Below are 20793 nucleotides of genomic sequence, written 5' to 3' on the forward strand. Positions count from 1 at the left end.
ATATCTCAGTTATTGTTTACATATTTTTTTTACAGGACATATTAGGATAAAGAAAACTGTCCCACACTACGTTTACAGGGGGATGCTGCAGCACAGTTTGCAGACTGCACCCCTCATCCCCTCCATGTTATCTCCGACTGAAGGACACCTGTGTATCGTGTCTTGTGTTTCCTGTCCGGAGAAAAGTTCTGTCTCTAACCTTCTCATCTTAGCTCCCCTACCACTGGATGATAAACAGGGCTAATGATCGCATTTCAACACTTGCTTCAAGGGGCTAGCAAACGTATTGAGGGTTTTGTACTTACTGTATCTAAATGTATGTAATTAATTAATGAATTTATTTATTTATTTTTGTGGGCAAGAGAAAAGATTATTTATGGGAGGACAGGAGATCACTGTCATTTTCATGAGGAAATTATATAATTCAAGAAATAAAGTTATGACTTTATAATGAATTAAAATTACTTTACCCCTCAGATGTACCCTGAACTGAATCACTGCAGACACTGTAAGGTAGCGCATTATGTGAGTTAGGTAGTGCCAAACACTGGTTCTGTGGTGACGTGTTTGTGTGATTGTTACTTTTTAAATCACTGCTTACTGTTGTGACACCACAAAAGTGGAGCACTCTGCTTCAGATGTAGACTCATTCACTGCAAGGGTGGGGGTCTGAGCAAAATCGCCACGTCTGACGTTGTTTCCTGACACACCAAGGCCATAACCCGCACACACCACGGTCAGAATAAACTTCTGAGTGGGGCAATGTAGCCAAAACCCAACTCATCCAGACACAGCGAACACCCAGTTACTTGGATCACAGATGTGAAACTCACTCTTTTTCACTGAATCACGTTATTGTTTTCACTTTCTCATAAAAGATGTTTAAAAAGTAATGATATATCAACAGTGTTTTTTGAGTCTCACATAGTGTAGTACTGGACCTCTTTTTAAAGAAGTGAATAGGATGTGGCGTGTAAGAGTAAGCTTTGTGACTTCCAAAGCCTGCCAAATAAAATAAAAATTCAGATTTCATTTGATACCTTCTCACCTTGATATGTAAAGCATTGTGATAATAACTTCACTTTCATTTGTATGGCCCTCAGCTGAGCATAGGTCCCATTATATATAGCATTTACACTGGGAGTGCTGCTACATGAAGGCATCCAACCCCAGAAATAAATAAAACTACAGGACTCCTTTGTTTTACCCATTTCTATACTGTTCAGTCACGCATTTCTATACTGTTCAATCATGCATTTCAGGTTGTATTGAAGAAACACACTAAAGGTAGTTTTCTATGTATTTTAATAAACCCAGCACTTGTTTTCTGTCTGAAAACTTTCTTTGACTCGTGATCAAAAAATGTAAAACCAAGACCAGTCGCTCTCTGGTCTAAATTGGGTTCCTGATCATCTGTCTGTTGACTTCTGGAGAAAGATCACCAAAACCCATCATTCCATGTTTATTTCCCCTCCCCCCCACCCCATTTTACTGTCAACTTGCATGTCTTTCCTGTTTCAACCAATAACTTTGGATGTGTACAAACTAGAGAATATGGTGCCCACTGGTCCTGGAAAGTCTCTTCTCTCTGGAGGCTGCTGACGCACACTCCCATACACACACATAAAAGGTGAGAGGGAGACGAGTCAGTCTCGTCTGCTACGGAGTTCTATTGCTGAGGAATTTCCAATTTAACTTGTAAATAGTTGTAAGATAAACTGGGATATTTGTGTAGAGGAAAAACACTTTTAAAATATTCAACCCAAACAGTGTGAAGATCTGTCCAAATTCTTCACAGTTTTGTAAATCAGATATCACATGTCTGTATCTTATTTATAGTAGTAATGTATCATAGAGATAAACAGTGAAAAAATATATTTTAAAGAATATATAACCATATCTATAAAAGCATGGGACATGTTTATTTTTATAAAATATTTACATTATGTTTATTTCCTTAGTCCAATTTTTACCCCTTTTTTGACATTAACAAAACTGTGGATTTGTCTGTGTTCATCAATGTGGATCTTTCACAATGTAATCCATTGTTTGTGTATTTACATTGTTTATATTTTAATTTGAGTCAGTGTCTATGACTTTGTCTTCACTGTAGTCCTGTGTGCAACGTCATGTTTAAAAGCAATAAAGTACTGAAGTTATGCCATTTCCGGCTCAGACTAAAAGCCACTTCACTGAGACAGGTGGTGTTTCAATCACACACAATAACAAATCCCACATTAACACATGTTCACACATTAACACACACATCTAACGTGCATTTGCCTGCAACCCTCCAAAACAATTTAATTGTAAAGAGAATCTGAGTGTACGTGAACAACATCTATGTCTGCTGTCCACAAGAAATGGCAGTTATCATTGCAGGCTTTCCAAAGTGGAATTACATCAAACAAAAACAAAAACAAAGTCATTCCATACGAGCAAAGTGGGGTTTCCTTCTTCTTTTTGAAAATGGAAAAAGTCACTGCCCAGTTGTAAATGTGTGGACTTGAGTGGACTTCAGCTCTAAACAGTCCCAATCTTCATCTGACACAACGGTCTCTCAACTCATACTTTACATCCCACAGAACAGAGAATCCGGTGCGATCCTATTCCTGTCATTCCAAAATTCAAAAACGTTCTACCTGATCTGTATCACAAGTATAGCTTGCAGGAAAATACCAGAATATGGTCCCACCTGAGAAATTCCCTGGTGTAGAAAGCTTTGAATCTGCTGAGTATTTCACACAACTCAAGGCCTATGGTGAGAGGAAATCAAGGAAGAAAATTAAGGTTACTTTAAGAACACAACGGCTTATTGTGTCCAATACTGACAGTGAGCCAGCAAAGGCCATTCCTCATTGGTGGAGCCTCATCGATTTAGATTTCTAGCCACTGCTTCCTCAAGTTTGTACATCAATGCAGGAGTATGAACACAGCTCAGTGACCCCATAAGTGCACCGAGCACTAAAGCTCTTTACGGAAATTGCCTTTGTGAGGAAGTCTGAATGACTCCAGGCAAGGCAATTACCCTCTTCATAATGAAGAGAACAATAGCCTGCCGAATAATGGAGGAACCTTTTGAAACTGTTAGCGTATAAAGAATCCCTTCTTTACAAGATTAAAGATTATTCTGGGTTCAGGTCACCAGGGCGTGCGCCTCATCCTTTGAAGTACTACTGAAGTTTACAAAATAAGTGTTCCAGTTTCGACAGTCAACTAGTGGCACACAAACTATGGTCACAATCACAGATCCTTAATCAGATCAGGGACACAAGCAGAGATTGTAATATGCTCAACACTACCACTAACACAGTATATATGCTATATATTCAATCATTGGTAAATTTCCCTGAATAAACAATGTTTGATGATGATGTTATACAACCCTAATTCCAAAAAAGTTGGGACGTTTTTTTAAATTGAATAACTAAACTAAATGAATTTCAAATCACATGAGCCAATATTTTATTCACAATAGAACATACATACGTAACAAATGTTTAAACAGAGAAATTTTACAATTTTATGCACAAAATGAGCTAATTTCAAATTTGATTCCTGCTACAGGTCTCAAAATAGTTGGGACAGGGCCATGTTTACCATGGTGTAACATCTCCTCTTCTTTTCAAAACAGTTTGAAGACGTCTGGGCATCGAGGTTATGAGTGTCTTGAGTTTTGGTGTTGGAATTTGGTCCCATTCTTGCCTTATACAGGTTTCCTGCTGCTGAAGTGTTTGTGGTCGTCTTTGACGTATTTTTCGTTTAATGATGCGCCAAATGTTCTCTATAGGTGAAAGATCTGGACTGCAGGCAGGCCAGTTTAGCACCCGGACTCTTCTACGACAAAGCCATACTGTTGCAATAGCTGCAGTATGTGGTTTTGCATTGTCCTGCTTAAATACACATGGCCTTCTCTGAAATAGACGTCGTCTGAAGAGAAGCATATGTTGCTCTAAAACCTTTATATACCTTTCAGCATTCATAGTTCCTTCCAAAACATGCAAGCTGCCCATACCGTATGCACTTATGCACCCCCATACCATCAGAGATGCTGGATTTTGAACTGAACGCTGATAACACGATGGAAGGTCACCCTCCTCTTTTGCCCGGAGGACATGGTGTCCGTGATTTCCAACAAGAATGTCAAATTTGGACTCGTCGGACCATAGAACACTATTCCACTTCAAAATAGTCCATTTTAAATGAGCCTTGCCCCACAGGACACGGTGCTTCTGGACCATGTTCACATATGGCTTCCTTTTTGTATGATAGAGCTTTAGTTGGCATCTGCAGATGGCACAACGGTTTGTGTTTACCGACAGTGGTTTCTGGTAGTATTCCTGGGCCCATTTAGTAATGTCATTGACACAATCATGCCGATGAGTGATGCAGTGTCGTCTGAGGGCCCGTAGACCACGGGCATCCAATAAAGGTCTTCTGCCTTGTCTCTTACGCACAGTGATTTCTCCAGTTTCTCTGAATCTTTTGATGATTGTATGCACTGTAGATGATGAGATTTGCAAGGCCTTTGAAATTTGACGTTGACAAACATAGGGCCTCATTCTCGACAGCAGTTGGGAAGACTTTCCGAAGGATTTCAGAAGGAACTCCACTTCGGAAACATTTATGAAAACATTTGCATTCTCGTTATTTTTTTCTTCTGTGCTTTCTTCTGAACTTCAGACAACTTTCAGAACTCGAAATAGCAGTCGTAACTCTACCGGAATCTTCTCAAATGGGATTCCACGGGCCATCTTGTGGTTATTTGAGGAATCGCGTTGAGGAATGACATTTGAAAAAACTAAGGGGTTAACGGGCGAATTTGTGAGAACCCGTTGGTGATTGCGTTCACGTCAACTCTACAGACATCCTCGGATTAAAATAATTATGATAATAATAAATACGAGAATATTTGTATCATTAACAATTACGATTCACATTTATAGTCATAATTATACGAGGTAGTGTTTATTGTTACACTAGGTCTATATGGCTCGTAGCTCGCACATCAATCTAAGAAGCTAATCGGAAGGAACCCAGCTGAGAAGACTTCGGCTGCTTATGAACACATTTTCAAGCGTGCGGGAATGCAGCGGAAGCGTTTCTCTTACGTTGTTTTTGCGAAGTCGTGTAAGAAACATTTCTGAAGAATTACAGAAAAAGGTCGAGAATGAGGCCCATAGTTTTAAAGTATTCCACAACATTTTAAGCACTCTTTCAGATTGGAGAGCCTCTGCCTATCTTTACTTCTGAGAGACTCTGCCTCTTTAAGACATCCCTTTTATAGCTAATCATGTTGCAGACCTGATATCAATTCACTTAATAAATTGCTAGATGTTCTCCCAGCTGAATTTTTTTCCAAATTTCTTGCTTTTTCAGCCATTTGTTGCACCCGTGCCAACTATTTTGAGACCTGTAGCAAGCATCAAATTTGAAAAGAGCTAATTTAGTGGATAAAAGTGTAAAATGGCTCAGTTTAAAGATTTGTTATGTTATCTATGTTTTATATTGGCTCATGTGATTTGAAAGTGTTTTAGTTTTCATTTTATTCCATTTTCAAAAACGTTTCCGGAATTCGGGTCGTATTATAAAATATATATTGTATAATATATTGTGGTTGTTACAAGATGCATTTAGAAAACACAGACCTGGACTGAGCCCTCTACTCCTTGACTACCATAATTACTGCATTGCGAAAAGGACATGACGTCTGGCAAAGGTAAAAAGTGAAGTCCTAAAGCAAGGTGTCTGCGTTGGCCTCTCCTCCCTGGGCCAGATCACTGAGGCACCTTTAGAATACATACAGTGCAAATGTTTCAGGCTGGACTGAAGGCAAAGCTGTAAAGTAAGGATGCATTGAAAATTATCAGACTAGTATTTTAACAATTTACAACATACAAAGTACAGCAAAACATAAGTAGAACAAAAAAAAAAAGCAGTTTCACAATTTTAAAAATTAACGTTTAAAACTCTAAATATATTTCCTATTGGCAAACTACTGCAGACAAATGCCTAAAACATTTCCATCGTACTGTGTCTGGGAACGCCACCATAAGACTTACAGGGGTGAGAAGCAATACCTGGAAGGCAGTTTTTTCCTTTTTCTTTTAAACCCTCACACAGATCGTCAAAGGCATAACTCGCCTGTGCGTATTTACGGTGTGAAATCCGCAGGACGCCTTTGACCTCCACAGCAATGTGTGACTCTTTCAAAAGTGTTTCTGTTCAAAGACGTAATCGTTCCCACACACACAGATAAAACTGCCTTGTGGTTGGCCCAGACTTGAAAGTGAAGTGAGCAGGATAACAGTCTGGAGTAAACATAAGGAGAACCCCAAATCTGGAGGACACATTTAGGTAAAAAGTTGACAAGTTTCACTCATGAAGTTAACATTGCTCGCTGAAGACGATTGTGAATTTGCATGCAGTAAAGCAACTAGGTAGCAAGTTAACCATCACGTTTCCTGTGACCCTCTGAGAGACAATGACAGCAATTACAAGAGTGTTGTTTTTTTTTTTCATTTTTATTTTAAATAATCCTAATTTAGTATGCCTTGCCTGGCCTACACACTCTTTCCCCCGCATACACACCAATAAAAAAATATAAAGAGAAATTAAAGTGCTCTTATTTGTTGTTTACTAAGATATACACAATCTTTTTGGAGCAAAAATGTTACTTTACATAGTACATCAGACACTTGTTTAAAAAAAAAAAAGAAAGATTGATTTGTTTACTGTATTCAGTGCATGTAAAAAAAAAAAAAAACACATGTAAGGCCTGACTGAGAGTTCCGTAACGGTTGGCAATGCGTGCAAGTCCATCCACGAATGTGGGCATTAACTTATGAGTGCATACACACACACTCTCCTCTCTTTCTCACTCACAAACACACACACAGACGCGCATACACACACACACACATACACATTTAATTTCATAGTGGCAGGCCAGGAGGTATCCATGACTACCTCATGGGTGTCAAATGAAATTATGTGACACACTAGGTCAAGTTAAAACACCACCATGTTACAGAATTTAAAAATCGTTCTTTTTTTCATGACACAATAAGGAGTGAAGGCCTGCTGAAGTGTGGATGCCCCAAAATAAAAAAACACAAAACTACACTGCTCTGCTTCGGGTTTTTAGCCACAAGTACATTAGAGTGAAGACATACCAGAGACAGGTGCTCGCGACCATTACAGGAGTGGATGTAAACGTTTCCAAGCACACACACAAACACACACAGACACGTGCATGTGAGAGTGGGAAACATCACAAACCACAGCCTGCCCACGTTTATATTTGACATGATTAAGTTGATTGGCTTTAAAAAAAAAAAAAAAATGAAAAGGTAAAAGTTTTTACATACTAAATGGTAAAAAAATACATTGCGCCCGAAGCCTGGGGCTGCAGTACTACACACCACACTGACGACTGAAGCTGCTGACCGAGGGCCCGCTCCTCAGGAAGTAAGAGGCTGACAACAGAAGTACTCTAAGCTCCACTTCCAGATTATGGAGTATCCGCCTGCAGCATTTCAGCAAAGTGGATATAAAAATAGAGACATTTGAGACCCTGAATGTCAATCGGTGTTTTGCAGTTTCTGCAGTGATAAAAACGACTCCTATCGTTCTCCTATCTTGCCTCTGCGACTCATGCTCATTTAGTCATATCCGTAGCTGTAAATTCTTTTAAGACCTATTCTTCCGAAGGGGGGAGACAAACTGCACAAATTAAATTAAACAATACTAACAAAACAAGGACTGCTGATTAGAGTGTTATTGGCATTAGATGTCTGAATTCTCCTTTCCCCAATCCTGGTGTGCAAAGCAGCTCACCTGTGGCACCAGGGTGAAGAGGGGTGTGTGTGTGTGTAGGTGTATGCATTTGTGTTTGTGAGTGTGTGTGTGTGTGTGTGTGTGTGTGTGTGTGTGTCTACATCAACGTTTCTTTGTGGTGTCGCAATATGTGTTGGGTCTTTTCCGAGGGCCGGCGGAAGCCCTTGGTACAGTAGTCACAGCGATGCGGGTAGTCCTTGGTGTGGATGGATATGACGTGGCGCTTGAAGCCCGAAGCGTCCGTGGTGTTGTACTCGCAGTACTGGCACTGGTAGACTTTGCGCCCGCTGTGCGTCTTCATGTGCTTCTTGAGCTCCGACTGCTGCCGGAAGCCGCGCTTGCAGCGCTTGCACTTGAACGGCAGCTCCTTGGTGTGCACCGACAGGATGTGGCGGCTCAGCGTGAACGGGTCGGACGTCTTGAAGTCGCAGTGTCGGCACTGGTGCACCCGGTTGCCCTTGTGCGTCTCCGAGTGCTTCTTGAGCTCGCTGGGCCGGTGAAAGCCCTTCTCGCACACCTCGCACTTGTGCGGGAAGTCCTTGGTGTGCACCGAGATCACGTGGCGCTTCAGGTCGCTGGAGTTGGTGCTCTTGTGCTCGCAGTGCGGACACTGGTGAGTCTTGTGGCCCTGCAGCGCATCCGAGTGCCTCTGCAGCTCCTTGTCGTCGGCGAACGCCTGCGGGCAGTGGCTGCACTTGTACGGCAAGTCCGAGCCGTGCTTGCTCTTCACGTGCGTCTTCAGATTGGACTGGTCGGCGCAGCGGAACGGGCAGTGCGCGCACTGGAAGGGCTTCTCGCCCGTGTGCGTGCGCATGTGCTTCTTCAGCTCGGACGGGTGCCGGAAGCCCTTTGCGCACTCCACGCACACGTGAGCAAAGTTGCGGCTGTGCACAGCCAACAGGTGGCGGTTGAGCAGCCCTTGCTCGGCCGTCTCGTAGTCGCAGTACTTGCACTGGTGCATCTTGGGCTCGTCCTTGTCGCGCAGGATGAGCGTGTTGGAGCCCAGTGGGCTGGCCTCGTGGTAGCGGCGCGTGTACTCGCTGTACTCGGGCGCCCGTTCCCGTTCACTCTTGACGCTGGAGCTGAGCTTGTGGCCCTCCAGGTGGTTGTGGAAGTTGGCCTTCTTGTTGGTGGTGAAGTCGCAGTCGGTGCACTGGAACTTCTTCTTCAGCATGTGGTCCGGGTGGTTCTTCATGTGCCGCTTGAGAAAGGCTCGCGACCGGAACTTCTTGCCGCAGATGTGACAGGGGTAGACAGTCAGGGGCTGGCCGTCCGGACCGATGATCACCGCTGGGTGGCCCGAGGCAAGGTTTAAAGAGGGGGTGGGGAGGAGATATATAAAATGGTTAGTATGTTTAGTATACATATTTTCATCTATTTTACAAGACCATATATTTCTTATTTAAGTTGTCATACATTAATACACATCATAACCCTAACCACAAACCTAACCATAAACATTACATAATCAATAAAACAATATAAACTGAACATAAAGTATGAAGCAGTTAATTAAGTAATGATGAATTATTCACAGTGCTGTCAATTGAAAAACAACAAATAATGAATCACAAAATTTGCGGTGATACATCCTGATTAATCGCTTTTTTTCTTTTAAAGACTGAAGCTTGTATTAATGCACAAGGGAGACAAATGTTTGGGGAATGAGATACTCTGGAGAGAGTGAGCAACTAGGTCAGCCGGTCGGTCGTTAGAACATAGTGTGAAGCCCGTTTAGTTCGTTTTAAGTTGAAGAGCTCAATAAACTAGCAAGTTTGTGAATTCAACTAAACTCTGTTTCAGATGTACGTTGAATAAAACCCAGGCACCTGCTTTCATTTTTCAAATAAAAAATGAATTCTAAAAATGAACTTAACAGCAGTTATTATTACGTTTGACGTGTAAGGTACTTAGGTACCTATTTCAGTTATCGGACAGTGTCAACATCGGCCATTCTGTTAAACAATCAAAATGCTAAATTTAATTATGGATTAAAAATCTAAACCTTCTGTTTAATATTGGATTCACATGACACCTTGAACGTTTGCCGATAAAACATGCCGTCCGATAATTAACACCGTTACGATAGGGCTATAAAAAAACTCTAACCAACATAAGTATTTTGGCTCAAAATGTCCTTTTACCACTGAAACTACATCACATAGTCATGAGGTCACTGAAATGTGCAGCTGATGCCCACCGGTCTGGCTCTGTCGCGCCTCTCCCTTCTTCTTCTTCTTGATCTTCTGTTTGAGCGCTCGACTGGTGCTGATGCTGTCATTGATCTGCAGGTACGGTGTGACCGCGCCCGGCTTCCCCTCCAGACGGCCCTCCAGGTTATTACCTGAGGCAAGAGAGGACACTCAGTCTGGGCCACAGTCAGCAAACAGTTTGGGACCCACTATAGTTAAGGACTCCATATAAGAGTGTTCTTAAGTTATACATAATCCAATGTATTTATGTCACATATCTACTGGTCACACAGTACTAATCCTAACCTTAACCTTATACCCAGGCAAATCTTGTGTACTAATAAAAGTTCATTGTGAAATTAAATAAAGAATATTGATGTCATACAGACTTTATCACCATCATTCCTTTCAACTCGCTAAAGGCATGGGCATTCAATCAGTGTTAATAAACCTCTAATTAAGTTCAGACATGTTTTCCTTGAAGAAGATGATTCCTAATCCCGGCACCAACAATTATGGAAGCAGGATACACGCCGGGTGAAAAGACTGCTCTACATTAACGTTTACATTTATTCATTTAGCAGACGCTTTTATCCAAAGCGACTTACAAGGATGTATGCACAGTTACATTTACACTGATGACACACTGCACATCAGGAGCAATTAGGGGTTCAGTGTCTTGCTCAAGGACACTTCGACAGGGCAACCTTCTGATTACTAAACGACTTTTCTACCTCCTGAGCCCCTGCTCTCTCACCATAAGCAGCAGCCCAGGCCACAGGCACCAAGGTTTTGTTGGTGTGGGAGTCGTCCAGCTGCGCCTCCTGGATGGCAGAAGCCTCCTCCTCCCCAACGGTCACCTCCATGTACACCTGGTCAGCCATCTCCGCACAGTCTGTGGAGGGCGGACAGTGTTGGATCATGTGTTGAAGGGAAACAAGGGGTAATAGGGGTGTAGCCGTATGAGTAACCGTCCGGTACAGTATACGGCTTCCTTGTAGTACAACACGATTTTAACACCTCTGCATACAACACAAAATAAAAGCATCTGCATGAGCAAACCAACAGTGGAGACACTTACTCATTTCCTCATCTCCCTGGCCACTGTCCTTCACAGTCATGTACACCATCTTCTCCCGCGGCAACCGCCCGGCCGACGCCGGCACCAGCACCGCATGGCCGTTTTGGAAGTCACTCTCCGTCACCACCTCTGTGCCACCTACACACACACATATTCATACAGACACACAAAAATATTTCACATGCATTTCTCAGTGTCTTAACGATGCACTACTTAACTATCTAAACCAATTATCTAAATCAATATGCCACAGACTATCCAGGGTAAGGGGTGGCTGGATTGGGCGGGGTAACGAACCCGGATTAAGGGTAGGAATAGGATATAAACCCAGGTTTGGGTAAGGGAAGGGTTTGGGGGTGGCAGAGTCTCCTGGCACTACGTGATTTATCTTCTCATTATTATTATAACGATTACAGAAATCAAAGATGGTGCTAACCGAAATGAGACAATGTTTCTGCACTTACCTATCTCCACGTCGTCGTCACCCTCGGCCTTGAAGATGTACACCTTGATGACATCGGAGCCATAGCCGTCCTCTTTAGAGCTGGCGTCATCCTGGGTTACCGCGGTGCTGATCTTCAGGGGAGTGTCGCCGATGTCCAGCTTCTCGCCAACATCATCCACTTAGCAGCCCAACAGCACCAGAGGATGAGTTATTCAGGGTCAGGGTGTTATTCAGATAAAGTCATTCAAACGTCACGCAGAGGATGTGTTATTGTGATATTCAGATAAGGTTACTTAACAGAGGATGTGTTTTTCAGATAAGGTCCTTCAAAGTCACGCAAAAAAAAAAAAAAACAGCCACCTAAATTCAACCATTATACAGTCCAACAGTGGCGCTGTGAACTTAGACCCATATCAGTTGCAGCACAAAGAATATTTCATTGTAACACATTAATGAACACTAGAGAGTTATGTGTCTGATATGGCTGCCTAGCTAATTTCCATCTGCAGTCCCTGGGGCAGGTTGATGTGAAGTCCATTCTTGGAGATCTTATGGTACAACACAGCACCATAGGCTGGTACCACCCACTCAGTCTGACTGAGTCTGATGAGCAACCACCTCAGGGCTGGTTCCTAGATTTGACAGCATAATCATAATGCATAATGTGAAATACATGGAGAAATCTAATTATTTTTAGTTCAGGGTAATATTTTCTGTAACTGTAAAGTACTTTTAGATATGCAATTATATTCCTGTACTGGATAATGGTAAGATCATTTTCTCTGAGTGTCCAGGTTATCCTATACCTGTAACTCGGAAGATGCATCAATCGTATTCTGGAAAAACTCATTTCTAATAAACAGGCTATTAATGGCAATAATAATTCTACTGCAGTAGAAACTAAATTGCAGTCTATCAGTTTTATTCCCTATAGGAACACCCTGTTAGGTGTGTGTGTGTGTGTGTGTGTGTGTGTGTGTTTGTGTAAGAGCACTTACAGGAGATCATGAGGTAGTCCTCTGACGTGGTTTTTCCGTCCTCATCAGCCTCTGTGTTGATGGTGACTCTGGACGCCGGCAAGCCCTCATGTGCTTGGATCACTGCTGCCTCGTCGTCCTCGGCAACCATCACCTCCTCCGACACTAATTCGTGCTCCAGGGGACCGCCCACAAACACGCCCACCTCCTCGGCCGCGCCCACCACCCCTTCCTCCTCCTCCATCAGGTCGGACGCCGTCAGCACATGGTGGTGGTGGTGGTGATCTTCATCCTCCTCCCCTTCCTCCAGAGCTGCCTCCTCCTCCTCCTCTTCCTCTTCCTCCTCCTCCAGGGCATCCTCGATGGCTACCTCCACCCCTAGCATGGACTCGTGAGCCATGATGATTCCGTCTGGCTCCTCGAGCTCGTCGGCTTCCACCACCTCGGCCTCCAGAGCCTCCTCCAGCAGGATGCCCTCGTCGGTCACCACATCCGACACCAGCACCGCCTCCGGCACCGATACCACAATGTGGTCGCCGTCGATGTGGGCCATGCCCCCCATGCCTGCAACTGGGGGATGACATGGGAGAGAAGATGAAAGGATAGGAAGGAGATGAGAGAACACGAGAAGAGAGGAAAGGAGAGGAGATGAGAGATCATGAGAAGAGATGAAAAGGAGATGAGAGATTATGAGAAGAAAGAAAAGGAGAGGGAAAGAACAAGGAAAAGGGCAGGAGGAGAAAAGAGGAGAAAAAGCAGATGCAGAGAAGAGTTGATCCAAGTTCTTTGTAAGCTTGTTTCTGCATGTATACAGTTCAATCTAGGCAATTGACACGGCAAAAGTAATACATTCCTTACTATTCTATTCTAAGCAGAGGGCACAAGACATATCTGAAAGAGTTCTAGACCAAATTATGGGGAATAAAAGTATAGGGGATGCTCTCTTCTGAGAAATAAAAAGGCCTTCATTCACCACACAGCTTCAAAGACTTTAAGCCACACAAGGCCACTTAGCTTCGTTGTTGTACCCCACAACAAAAAATATCTTCCCCTCTACTGAAGTAGCTCTTTGGATTTGTAGGGCTCAAGCCCAAATATTATGTTGACTATGTCATGTTGACAATGTTAAATCCCTCCTCATACTACGAGAAAGTGTGCTCCTGAAGGATCAGAAACCCCAAAAGAACAGTTTGTACCACTAAAGACTGTCAGAAATGAAAATAAAACGTTGTAGCTTTTTTTGCCGAAGTGATGACAAAAACATGGCCAAAGAGATGACAATCACGCACAGTACCACTTCCACAAGCTACATCTACATCCTCTACAACAGCTTTTGTTTTGAAGTGGGTTAAGCCCACCAGCCACTGACTTAGTTCCAATCATTAACAAGAGTGCCACCAAGAAACCAGACAAATTGTGAAATTTTGGGACGTGATATTCACTAAATCGCCTCCTTACCAAAGTCTTGCATGATCATAGCGTGGGGCATCTTAAGATCCTGGGAGTGAAGCTCCAGAAGGCCTCCACCCTTGTCCATTGGCTCTGGTTCCGCTGAGCTATAGGACAGCACATGGAAGACACGTGATGTTATGACATCTTTCTTCAGATCATGTGTTTGAGTGCTACGTATACCAAAGATTGGTTAAATGCAGTGATGTGTGGTCAGGGGAGACAGAGCGTCACAAAAATAAATGTAAAGTGGTATTTATGCATTTGTGGATCCATTTGCAACTCTAATACTAGAATTGAGTAGGACCAATGAAAACAGCAGCTGTGCTACAAAGAATCGCCTTTACTGCTTTCTCTGCCTTGTGTTCTCCACCTCAAACAACGTTTGGACTGACATGGGAGCCTCAACAAGCATGAAAATTCAACAACTCAAATTCAAAGTCAAGTTGCTTTAAAGACTTCAAGGATAGATCTGGCTTTGAATGAACAGTGGAGATTTAATTACAGCATTCCTAATGCTAAGTAAAGGAAAGTCCCTCTAGATTTCTGTGATTCCTTTATTTGGAATTTTTGTGATGCCGCATATTTATGTAAGTTTTTATTGAACTTATATGTTACCCACAGAAAACAAATGTGTACCACAATCCACACATTTTTTATATTTAAATATATATTTTCTTTTTTCGTAAAATAATACCCACAAATGCTGAGCTATTTGTACGTGAAACAGGTTTGGCACCTTAGTGAATCACTTTTTGTCAAAATGTGGATCACCAAAATTCACAACTAAATGTCATGCAACCCACAAATGTTTTTTGTAATTCACAAATACATTTCACACGATACATACACAAATAAATGTCACTCAATTCACAAATCTTAACATGGCTACATTTATTTATGTCCTTTGTGCATTTGTGAATCAAGCCGCATCAGGAAAGTGTCAAAAATCCACACAAAAATTAGGGATGTTCACAAATGGTGAGCAGATTGTAAAACCATGTGTGTTAGTTAAATACATGTTACAGCATTTACATTTGTGAATCGTGTTACATTTATATGTTAATTTTGAAACTATTCAAACTCCATGACTTAATAGTTTATTACAATAAAATCGAAGTGCACTACCATTGTATTTATTTACATTATACTTACAATTTACTTACATTCTTCAAGTAAAACAGATATTTTTATTACACACACTTATATTGTCTGATAAGAATATGTAATGAAAGCTTTGTCAAAGCCCATCAAGTACATTTTCACATGCTTTCCATAGAGCCCATATCAGAATACTGCATTCCAGTGTACTAATACAATTATTATATGTAAGATAATTACAGCGTGCACTTGTATACTTGTTGGTATGATGAATTAATGAATACATTAAAGTACAACTACAAAAGTATTCCTTATTTATACACTTACTGTGAGGATTTAAATACAACTTGATTACAGTACACTTTAAGACAGTACATTAAAATGCAATGTTAACACCCTTTTTTTATATATAAACTTCATTTAAAAAACATAGCTGTTCTTTTACATTTTAAGGGAAGTTAAGTGTATTGTATTTTTACTAATTACGAAAAATTACTCTGGTCTCCAGTTACATTTCAACACCAGTACAGTCTGAGTGTCAGAGGGAATTTATTGCCACCCTGAGCTTATCCATTTGTTGGTCGTTTAGGGGCGTCCGTTTCCATTTTTCTCTGGAAAAAAAAACCCCAAAAAGGTTACATCAAAGTGTACTTTTCACATTACGTTACCATGGAATGAGATGTTGGCTCACCCATATTTGATGCAACCAATATTATTTTAGCTTTACATTTGAGCAATCAAACAGCTACAGAATCATCACCATCATCTTCATCATGTATTTAATTCTCTGGAGAAAATTAAAGGAATGACCCTCATTCACAAAATTGAAGAGATTAGAAGGCATGAATACAATTAAGCTCAACAAGTATTAAAACTGAAATGTAAATCGTATTTAGATGATATTTACATTCTGCTGGGCCCTTTATGGTTTAGCAACAGTTGTCATATGAGTGTAAGTAGTTTAAGTATTAGCTGTAGCACTAGCAGTAAAAGTTTGAAAGTAATGTAATAGCAGTAGTAGTAGTACATTCATAATACAGATTATTTTACTGATCTCTTTCATTAATGTGAAATCTAAACATACCTTTCCTATATAATATTCAAGCCTTATGCTTAGTCTTGCCTAAAACAGTGCTGCTAACAGAGTAGCTAGTGCTTCCTTCCGCCCCCCAGATCTTGGTTGTGTTTACCTAAAGGCCAATTTAGGGTCGTTTTAGACGCAGAGCTGTAAGCACGTAATTTACACAAGGAACTTGTTTTAGACAAGTTTTGATTTAAGGTTCGTTTTAGACGCAGAGCCGTGTTGCAAGGCTTGTGAGCCGTGTTGCGTGTTGCAAAGCAAATTGACGCCAGAACTGTAGATTTATTTTGAGTTAAGTACGCCTATTTATTGCAGCAGGACAAAGGAAAAAAACTTACCGGAGCATGAAAGTGTAGTGGGCGAAAGGCTTGATGTTATGAATACATGTGTTACACAAAATACAAATGTTGGCAATTCAGTACCAGTGGCGAAAAAGACAGCACATGACGCAAAAGTTCGTTTATTGACATCTTTTAATGACTGCGACAGGCTTTAAAACGATGTGTTTACAATCACGGGTGAGAATGGGATATTCGCGGTAATTTGAGCGTCCTTATAAGTGTTTAAAGAGGATTTGTAAAGGAGTTCATGTCTTCGGACCTCTTCTGTTATGTTTGTTCCTAATCCATAAGAAAAGGCTTGTGAGACGGTCTGCAGGGTATTCATGATTTAAAAAAATGTCTGGGTCTAAAAAAGACTGTATGCTATTAACCCGGAAACGTGAGACTCTGTGAAAGGCTGTGGTAGCCGACCAATCACAGCCTTTGCGAACTGTGTAGGGCCGTAGTGTTTTAGTCGCACAGTCAGGAATTTTGGGCGACGCACTTAAGCACGAAAGGGGGGATATTTTACCGCGCAAGGGGGGGTTATGTATCTTACGTGCTTACGGCTCTGCGTCTAAAACGACCCTAAATTGGCCTTTACACTAACACTGGCCATGCAAGTTCACAGTTGTTGGCAACTTGGCACCTATGGCTGCTATTCACACCTTACGTACAAAATGTCTCTGTACCTGAACTAAATGATCGAACGTAAGCTAGCTTGTACACAACTACAACAGCTAACGCAAAGGTAGACAACTTTTAACATTCCAGTAAGTAAGCAAGCACAGCACACTCACCTGGAGATAACGATGGTGAAACCACTCCTGAATCATGACATTCGGGTGAAATAAAGAGGCTCCATTTTGTCTTTCACCTCCTTGTTGTGTCCTTTTGTACAAACTCGTTTCGTTTAAGCCTTCTTCCAGTATTTCAGCTTGGTGTAGCTAGTAACTGCAGCCTATATTTGTGGATTCTTTCTACAGATCAGCTGCAGTACAAATTGGAAATCCGCAAATAAATAAAAGGGAATCACAAATGTCACATGGCCCACAAATATGGAATCAGATCAATGCCATAAATATTTTGTATCTGTAATATAGATTTTGTATCTGTAATAAAGATTTTGTATCTGTGAAACAATCTACACTTTCAAAACCTTTCTACAGATACGGATTTCAAATACGAAATGTATCTACACTTTCAAAAACTATCTTCACTTTCAAAATCTATTTACAGATATGGATTTCCAATACGAAATGTATCTACACTTTCAAAATCTATCTGCAGAACCGGATTGCAAATACGAAACCTATCTTCACTTTCAAAAACTCTCTACAGATACGGATTTCAGTTACGAATTATGGCAGTGTTTTTACGTCCTCCTCTAAAGAGCCAATCAGCGCTTTTGGCAGATTTTCTAAAGCGCCAATCAACACATTGTATCCTGTACTGACTAGCCAATCAGCGCTAGCTTGCTGGGCCCTGGATGGCTCAAATATACTGGGACTGAAACTGGCCTGGGAGAGTTGAGTGAAACGGTGTATGCAGCAGTCACACATATTTATGGCATTGATCTGATTCCATACACAAACTGACAGAAATGTATTTTTATGATGGAACTATTTACATTTGTTAAACCTACATAATTTCTGTGTGAAATTAAGATACGTGTTTTTACTATTACAACCAGTACAACGGTTACATTGAAAAAAAGCAGACTCATAGTACACTCATAGTACACCTTTTTTTTTTTTATATTGAGGGACCTTTTAAACTCACATTTTTCCGAAAGTTCAACCGCAACCACCTACTGGACGATGTTGTGAAGAGATGTTTTCTAAGAGCAGCATCCATGAAATAGACCTCAAATTCTAGACTAGTGAAGACAATTTATCTGATCAGCGTGTTGTGATTTGGAGTATAAGTGAAGATCCCGAAGCCCAAAGTAATCAGTCGATCAGCGAAGACATGGAAATAATGTCTTAGAACATTCTGGACAATATCAGTGTTCAACAAGATAGTGTTTTTATCATTTCGGTGGGAAACTAACCCTTGTTCGGTCAAATTGCACGAAATGTTATGTAATGTCACATTTCGGCACTGACAAATCAAACATGAATTTGGTACGTAACTTAACTCTATGCGTGCATTGTATGCTGATATGAAATATGAAACATTCAGTCACCTAACCAGTAGACATGGTGAATATAAGCTACTTCTATCGGGCTCATATGTGTGTAAATCTGGCTTTGATACCATCCAGTGTCTCCCCAGCCATTTACTTCACCACACGTTACTGGTTAAATGCTTACCTTCACATCTGATTCCCGTGTTGGCTGGGTAAGTGCAATGTTAAGTTCCTGTTCAGTTCTTTCATCAGAAAGCAGTGAACTAGAAAGAGATAGAGAAACAAAAATGAAACCAACACATGTTGAAGGCTCAAAAAAGCAGTTCACTTTCACTACTTTTGCAATCCCTAATACTGCAGAACCTCAACACCCGGCCAAACATTTCCAGACGCCATATCTCACTGTGCTCTGGACACCACATCAATTAATTTTGATGTTTGGGTTATCATGAATGTGCATTGTTAAATAATAAAGGAACAAGATCTTCAACTCCTTCACTCACCAAGCTCATTTCCATTGAGTTTCCAGACTACAATTCCAGCTAAAAAGATATCCTCTAGCAGCACCAGGTTAGAAATATACACACAGGTCAAACTGAAACTGAGCTATCAGACTAGTGTGTTTTTTCTAATCTCCTATACATACTCCTATAGAAAATAAGTGTCAGAAAATCTAATTGAAATCATATTATTTTTCGGTAATTTCTTTATCCTCATGTATTAGACTCGCTGTTTAAATTCAAGACACGAAGTTACTGTCTCCTAAAGTGTAGCTTGTACAAATGAGTTGGACATCATCAATCAGTTGCAGCTGATATATTGATGCTACAAAATGTTCCTGCTCTGAAATTATTCTACTTTCTACTTACTCAAAAAAGTTGGACCTTGCTTTTCTCTGTTGCTTAATCTAATGTTCGAATGATTATGGGTGAACAACACATCAATATGTTGTCGTTTAAGTGTTTCTGTGTCCTTTTGGTCAATGTCTGATGTAGTTTTGATAAGTGAGATTTTCTCACGGTACGTAGGGAAACTTCCCAAATGACGTAATTGGTCCCTAGCGTCACTTCAAATATCCCCTGGAAAAACACAGCCAGCGTGAAGTGTGCTAGTCTGAGTAGTTGAATGTTAGGTTTGGGCGGGCGGTATTCTACGATCACTGGCACAGTAGAAAGCAATGCTTGAACTGCACTGATTAAAAAGGTTATAGCTAAGTGTTGCTTAATGCATTCACGCTGGTCTTCCCTGCACCGGTCATGCCATCTTATATACCCAGAGCTCTTTGCTGCACAGCAGCCTTGGAGCATGGTGGCCGTCTATTTGGTTGCTGACAGGTTAGCGTGCAGGCAGTCTCCCTAGAAGGAAAAACCTCAGACGTAATGTAAATAATCGCTCAGCTCGAAGGCTACTAGAGCACAATGGGGAATTACGCCGTAATGATAATTATAATAATATGTACAGCTACAGGGTGATGTGCTCTACGTGGTGCTATGCTCTAAGCTTACATGCATTCCGCGAACTCGTTCCAAGCAGCTCAATGCAGACATCCTGCGACAGCAGCCGACATCTTGTCTTCCGCCATTTTAGTTATTGCTATGTTGCTAACTAGCGCTAGCGGCAGCTTTCTGCGTTTAAATATGTTCTCTGCATTGCATATTAAAATTGAATGCCTGGATATTGGCATATCATTGCACCCAGTAATACACAGCACGTTGAATCGGAAGACGACAACGCGTGGACTGTGCATTTTCAAATACTTCGACGGGCGGGCTAGCTAACTAGCTAGCTAAAAAAAAAAGAACATGCAGAGGCTAACATTGCCTCGGCCCGTCTTCTGCTTTGTTGTGTTTCCGACAAGGCTTGCCAAGGCCCTAACAGGCCAAGCGGGCCCGCGCCCAAAATTCAGAACGCAGAGTGCACTGGTGAAAAGTATTTTACCTGTTCATACACTCCTCGTAATGCCCCAATAAATATCCTGGTTTCTTGAATTTTAATCTGCCGTAGTTTTCCTGTATTTTTCTTCGGTATGGCTACTGCGGCCTGTACATTCTGAATCCTCGAACACTTTTCCAGGCCTCGGCCAATCAGGCTGTTCGTTGACAACAGAGGAGGGAGGGGGGCAGACAATACGCGCGGCCTCGCTCACTGCTATCCTGTCTATTTACGTCACTCGCTTG

The 20793-nt window shown here is 41.4% G+C and overlaps 1 protein-coding gene across 1 annotated transcript; it reads right to left on the bottom strand.

The window, feature by feature from the left end:
• Window positions 1-6583: 6583 nt before the first annotated feature.
• znf711 (zinc finger protein 711) lies at window positions 6584-20694 on the bottom strand. The gene is made up of 9 exons (XM_080841232.1): window positions 20555-20694; window positions 18801-18879; window positions 13993-14090; window positions 12556-13104; window positions 11577-11735; window positions 11113-11250; window positions 10789-10926; window positions 10040-10183; window positions 6584-9129 (listed from the first exon to the last, which is right to left on the bottom strand). Exons 3-9 carry the CDS (start codon window positions 14069-14071, stop codon window positions 7937-7939), a joined length of 2400 nt encoding a protein of 799 aa, XP_080697358.1. The 5' UTR covers window positions 14072-14090; window positions 18801-18879; window positions 20555-20694; the 3' UTR covers window positions 6584-7936.
• Between the last annotated feature and the right edge of the window lie 99 nt (window positions 20695-20793).

This window comes from Sprattus sprattus (assembly GCF_963457725.1).
Source record: "Sprattus sprattus genome assembly, chromosome: 6".
Lineage (NCBI taxonomy): Eukaryota > Metazoa > Chordata > Actinopteri > Clupeiformes > Clupeidae > Sprattus > Sprattus sprattus.